Source organism: Humulus lupulus, chromosome 2 (assembly GCF_963169125.1).
Source record: "Humulus lupulus chromosome 2, drHumLupu1.1, whole genome shotgun sequence".
Taxonomy (NCBI): Eukaryota; Viridiplantae; Streptophyta; class Magnoliopsida; order Rosales; family Cannabaceae; genus Humulus; species Humulus lupulus.
The window spans coordinates 101,385,647-101,392,517 of record NC_084794.1 but is presented as its reverse complement, the minus strand read 5'-3'; the positions used below and the strand labels follow the sequence as shown (position 1 = coordinate 101,392,517).

The 6,871-nt window shown below is 39.5% G+C and overlaps 1 protein-coding gene across 1 annotated transcript in view; it reads left to right on the top strand.

Annotated features, from left to right (window-relative positions):
- Positions 1-1,146, top strand: part of LOC133814577 (uncharacterized) — a gene marked incomplete at its 5' end in the record, with an annotated part of 1,290 nt that extends 144 nt beyond the window's left edge. The window contains 2 exons of the mRNA XM_062247520.1: positions 1-565; positions 1,121-1,146. The exon at positions 1-565 is cut by the window's left edge and continues 144 nt beyond it. Coding sequence (XP_062103504.1) covers positions 1-565; positions 1,121-1,146 — 591 coding nt within the window. The remainder of the gene's footprint in view (positions 566-1,120) is intronic.
- Positions 1,147-6,871: the final 5,725 nt, after the last annotated feature.

The window sequence follows — 6,871 nt, the reverse complement described above, 5'->3', positions numbered from 1 at the left end:
AGTAGCAGTAGTAGTAGTAGTAGTATTAGTAGTAGTAGTAGTAGTTGCAGTAGCAGTAGTAGTAGTAGTAGTAGCAGTAGCAGTAGCAGTAGCAGTAGTAGTAGTAGTAGTAGTAGCAGTAGTAGCAGTAGTATCAGTAGTAGCAGTAGTAGTAGTAGTAGTAGCAGTAGTAGCAGTAGTAGCAGTAGTAGTAGTAGTAGCAGAAGTAGTAGAAGTAGTAGTAGAAGCAGTAGAAGTAGTAGTAGTAGTAGCAGTAGTAGTAGTAGTAGTAGCAGTAGTAGCAGTAGCAGTAGCAGTAGCAGTAGCAGTAGCAGTAGCAGTAGCAGTAGCAGTAGCAGTAGCAGTAGCAGTAGCAGTAGCAGTAGAAACAGTAACAGTAGCAGTAGTAGCAGTAGCAGTAGGAACAGTAGCAGTAGCAGTAGTAGCAGTAGCAGTAGCAGTAGCAGTAGCAGTAGCAGTAGCAGTAGCAGTAGCAGTAGCAGTAATAGTAGTAGTAGTATCAGTAGCAGTAGCAGTAGCAGTAGTGGTGGCAGTAGTGGTGGCAGTAGAGGTGGCAGTAGTGGTGGTAGTAGTAGTAGTAGTAGTAGTAGTAGTAGTAGTAGCAGCAGCAGCAGCAGCAGCAGCAGCAGCAGCAGCAGTTGCAGTAGCAGTAGCAGTAGTAGCAGTAGCAATAGTAGTAGTAGTAGTAGTAGCAGTAGTAGTGGTGGTAGTAGTGGTTGTAGTAGTGGTGGTAGTGGTAGTAGTAGTAGTAGTAGTAGTAGTAGCAGCAGTGGCAGCGGCGGCAGCGACAGCAGCAGCAGCAGCAGTAGTAGTAGTAGTAGTAATAGTAAGTTTAAGTCTAAGAATATTAATTATAACATAAGGTTTGATTAATATAGCTGATTATAAAGATGTTATTTATTATATTATAAGGTTTAGATAGAACTAATAAGATCATGACATTTGTCATGTGCATGTTTATTGAGAAATTAAAGTATTTTTATGGAATAGTTTTATAAGAGTAATATTTGAAAACCCCAGAATATGCAAGCAACTTTAAAATCGTTATATGACTCAGTCAAAGTTGTTTACTCAATTCAAATTAGTATGAAAAAGTGCAATTACGTGTATAATATTTCAGCGTATGCCGATATTTCGCAGCTGTAGGGGTGATATATCGCCACACGGGGAATAAGAAAACACGTAACTTCGCACGAACAGTTCGACGAGCATCGGGAATATAAGCCCAGGCGATATATCGCCTACTATGGGCGATATATCGGCCCTAGGGCAAGATTTTCAAATATTTTTTAAACCGAGTTCATTTTAATCCTTAACCTCTTAGCAAGCCTCTGAATCTTTTGACCGAGTCTTAAGCCTCTGCTGAACGAATATTCAAATGTTTTTCAATTAAATATTCATCATTTTATTCAAGCTAAAAGAAGTTTTTTTCATTCTTGAACTCTATAAATAGGACCAAGTACCCAGCCATTTCTTTCATTCTTCAAGCTGAGTTCAGAGCCTTCAAGCTGCTAGGTCTACTTTAGAGTGTTAAACACTTGGGTTGGGGTTATAAGCTTTATCATCTTAAGCTTATTAAACACTTGGGAAGTAAGGTTAATAGTGTATTTTTCGATAACGAGGTGTAGTTTGGTTATAGTGCATTCAAAGGTATTCCTACTCCTTGTTCATTTCTGTATGTTTCATTAGTTTCTTGTAGTTTTATCTACTCAAATCCTAACTCGCTGTTTTCCATTCTTGGTTAGGTATTTAAGTTCTTTGAACTTAAGATTTCTTTTCGGTAAGTATCTTCTTGGTGGTTTAGTTCATTTCTTTTCATCTCTTTTCTTCTAGAAATACTCACCTTCTCATATTGTTGGTTTTAGGAGTGTTCCAAAATCTCATCTTTGTTCTCACATCCCGGTATTGGTAAGGAAAATAGGATAGTTTCTATATGCTTATGTGTTATGTTTATGTATAATATGTTATGATAATTTTACGTTATGTTATGTTATGTTTTTATCTAGGGCTCATAGTTGTTTAGTTAGCAAGCCCTAGTGTTTATCATTTTTATGTTTAAAGTTATGATTTACCCTACCTCAGATATTAGACAGGGGACCTAGATGGGTTATCATATACTACCATGTGATCTAACCTACCTCAGATATTAGACAGGGGACATAGATGGTTTATCACATGTCATAATGGCCATTAATATTGTAGTCCTATATGGTATTCGTCTTTATATTCATATGTTTATGTTTATGTTTATATTTTATGCTTTTAGTAGATTTTCCTTGCTAGACATTAGGCTCATTCCTTTATTTTTATATGTACAGGAAAATAGTTATGGCGGCGGAAAGATTCTTGGCAGCTTTGGGTTTTGTATTGAGGAAGAATGGATTCGGTGGACTGCGTGAACGATTCGAGGACGACATTGATTTCAGTCTTTTTAATTATGATTTCTATGTATTTTCCGCACTTGATTTTGTTACAAATTTATTTAAGATTTACGTTATGTTTTATTTTTAAAACAATGGAATCCCATACCCCACGTTTATGTATTTCAACATTTATTTTTTTAGTTTTTTTAGTAGTATTATGAATATTTCGTATGTATGTTTTCTTAAGAATAGTGTTTATGTATAAGCAGTTTTAATGGTCCAAAGTCTAGAATTAGTTGGGTCATTACAGTTGGTATCAAATAAACAATTCATTCGCATGAAGTTCTCCTTGATACACACGCTCAAGCTCCGAATCTAACCGCCAAGTAAGTGTTTATGATTATAGTTATTATGTTTATGTGTATAGCTAACGATTTTTGCCTTTATGTTTTCATTTAAGAATGAATGGAGCATTAACTTATGAGGATATCCGAGCCATTAAGGCTTTAAAAAGAATTAGAGAACCACGAAACACGGTAGGAGTGCTAGAAAGAATCACTCGAAGACTACTTTTGTTCCACAGGGAGATAGGTCACCTCCAAGAGACTAAGCAAATCATGATGAGATAAACGGAGCAATACGTTTTAGTAATTAGACTTTTTAGAGATTATCCTACTGTGATTGCAGCCTTAGAAGAAATTTGGGAGACAATAGATGATGAAGATGAATTATCGGTAGCTATGAGATATTATTTTCTCATACTTAGGTTCACTTCAAAAATGGAATTTCAATTTACAAATGAGCAAAAACATAGAAGTTTTACGAATCTTCCTCGAGGGCATTTTGAGGAACAAGACAATAATGACTATGAAGAAATAGATGACGATATGTTAGATGAAGGATCGGATGTAGAAGATCCCAATTTTTAGAATAGATTAGTTTCCTTGTTTATTTTATTTATTTATTTGCATTCATGATTGTAAATAGTGAAAACCTTTTTCCAAAATAATATCATTGTTATTTTGTGAACATGTATGAGTTTGATTTTTCTTTTGCAATCATAATAAATAATAAATTTAATAAATAATGACTAAGTTTGGTGAGGGTGGATACAAATCAATGAATGGGGTTCTCTATATTGAGAGTTAGGGGGCCATAGTAGTGGGAACGATTTTACTAATCCCAGCCCTCCCTCAATATATTTAACTTTGGAACAACGATGAGTTTCAAGATTGAGAATTAAGTCATATAGGATAATTAGAAACACACTTAGAAAATAATAAAGATGGCTTATTTTTCTAAGTATAGAAACCACTCTAAAAATAAAGAAGGCTTATATAATTTTCATAAGAAGTCATAATTAATAGGTTCGAGTTATGTTTGTTTAGATTAAGTTTTTTCCTTAGAGCCTATTAGGGTAAAAGTTCTAACATGTTTTTCTAAACTGTTAGAACTCTGCTGAAGATGTCGCTCCGAAGATCTGCTCGCACCAATGGAAATGCCTCCAACGCTACTCCTATAAGCAATGAAGCCCCTCCAGTTCGCAGAAGGGGAGTACGTGTTTGTTACTGCCAACCGCAATGCGCCACCGCCTCCGGTTGACAACACTGCAGAAATTGCCAGACTACGGCAGCAAGTTGAGGAACTATTGCAGCAACAGGCTCAGCCTCCGCCTCCGCCATAGCCTCAACAAATGGCCCCAGCACCCCATCAAGTTGGTCCATACGGGGATGGATAGTGGCGAACTATGCGTCATTTCCTGCTCAGCACATGGAGCCAGTTTATGAGCGGTTTCGTAAACAACACACTCCGAACTTTGAAGGGACTACAGACCCCTTCAAGGCAAAAGAATGGCTCAGAAATGTGGAGCCAATCCTGATGCACATGAACCTCGACAACGCGGACCGCATATCCTGCGTTTCGTCTCTGCTCAAGAAAGATGCCAGAATATGGTGGGACTTAGTTCAGCAGACTCACGATGTCGCCACCATGACCTAGACCAGATTTGTGGAGCTGTTCCACAAAAAGTATTACAATTCGGCAGTCATCGCTTCAAGAGTCGGGGAGTTCGCTGGCCTGAAGCAAGGGAGTTTATCAGTGGCAGAATATGCTCGGCAATTCGACCGATTAGCTAAGTTTGCACCGAAAATGGTTCCAACTGACTTTCTGAGGGTGACCAAGTTCGTTAGAGGACTTCGACCGAAGATTGAGCTAGGGGTTAAGCTAGAAAACCCAGGAAATACTACCTATGCCGATGATCTAGAAACGGCAATAGAAGTAGAAAGGTTGCAGGCTAATGTTAGTAAAGAAGAAGCCAGTAAGCCTGAGCCTAGACAGCAGAGTCAACCTCAGACTAGTCAGAACAACAACCACCACAATAAAAGTAATCAATCCAGCAACAATAATAATGGTCAGAAAAGAAGGCATCCTGACAATAAGCAGTCCGATAGCGATAAAAGGGCACAGACGAATAATGGAGGTAATAGGTTGGGTTATGTAGAATACCCGCAATATGCTAAGTGCCAGAAGAAACATCCTGGTGAATGTTGGGAAAATACCAAGGGATGCTACAACTGTGTTCAGGATGGACACCGGAAGAGAGACTGTCCCCAGCTCAAGCCAGAGGGGAAAAAGAAAGACAAGATGGTTCCTGCCAGGGTATTTGCCTTAACCCAAGGGGAAGCTGATGCCAACAATAAAATGGTCACAGGTCAGGTTTCTATCCTCAATAATATATGTTATGTATTATTTGATTCGGGAGCCACTCATTCGTATATCTCGTTAGGAATGATAGAAAAACTAGACAAACCTTGTGAAAGATTTAGAACTAGGTTTGTAACAGAGTTGCCTTCGGGCAAAGTAGTTCTATCATCACGGATAGTACGAGGTGTACCGATCAGAATTAAGGATGTAGAACTAGATGGAGACTTGATAGAACTGGAGATCAAAGACTTCGATGTGATACTAGGGATGGACTGGCTAGCAAGGCATGGTGCAACCATCGACTGCAAACGCAAGAAAGTGACGTTCGAAACTCCCGACGGCCAGAGACTATGCTTCATGGGACAAGTTTCAGGACTACGCACCCCGCTAATATCATCTCTCAAAGCCCAGAGAATGATAGAAAAAGGATGTCAAGCATTCTTAGCCAGCATCACAGATGTAGTAAAGGAAACACCACTTAAGATTGGAGACGTCCGCATTGTAAGATAATTCCTAGAAGTATTTCCCAATGACTTACCAGGGTTGTCGCCGACTCGGGAAATTGACTTCACAATCGAATTAGTACTGGGCATCAAGCCTATCTCAAAGGCACCATACCGAATGGCACCTACCAAACTCAAGGAGTTAAAGATGCAGCTACAAGAACTCCTAGACTTGAGTTTCATTAGACCGAGCCATTCGCCATGGGGAGCACCGGTTCTATTTGTGAAGAAAAAGGATGGAAGCATGTGGATGTGCATAGATTACCACGAGCTGAATAAGGTGACGAATAAGAATAAGTACCTGCTACCTCGGATTGATGATTTGTTTGACCAATTTCGAGGCGCGACCGTGTTTTCAAAGATTGATCAATGGTCTGGGTACCACCAGCTCAAGGTACGGGAAGAGGACATTCCTAAGAAAGCTTTTAGAACTCGTTATGGGCATTACAAGTTTTTAGTTATGTCTTTCGGTCTTACCAATGCTCCAGCCACGTTTATGGATTTAATGAACAGGGTCTTTAAAGATTACTTGGATAAATTCGTTGTAGTGTTCAACGACGACATCTTAGTATACTCAAAGGACGAAGTCAAGCACGAGGAGCACCTAAGGTTAATCTTGTTACGACTAAAGGAGCATCAACTCTACGCCAAGTTCAAGAAGTGTGAGTTTTGGCTTTCGCAAGTAGCATTCCTTGGGCACATTATATCCAAGGATGGAGTTGTAGTAGACCCCTCTAAGGTAGAGGTTGTGAAGGATTGGCCAAGACCAAAGAACGCATCCGAAGTAAGGAGCTTTTTGGGATTAGCAGGTTATTATCAGAGGTTTGTAGAGGGCTTTTCTAAGATAGCCACTCCACTCACTAACTTGGCCCGGAAACAGCAAAGATTCAACTGGACTGATAAGTGTGAAGAAAGCTTTCATTTGCTTAAAGATAAGTTGTGCTCAGCACCAGTACTTTGCATACCGACACCCAACGACAAGTTTGTAGTCTACTGTGATGCGTCGAAGCAAGGGTTGGGTTGCGTACTGATGTAGAATGATAAGGTGATATCCTACGCCTCAAGGCAGCTGAAGGAGTACGAACAACGCTATCCAACTCACGATATGGAGTTGGCAGCGGTGGTCTTTGCGTTAAAAATCTGGCGCCATTATCTTTACGGAGAACGGACCACAAAAGTTTAAAGTACTTATTCACTCAAAAGGAGCTCAACATGAGGCAGCGCAGGTGGTTAGAGTTAGTGAAGGATTATGACTGCGAAATCCTATACCACCTGGGAAAGGCAAACGTTGTTGCTGATGCG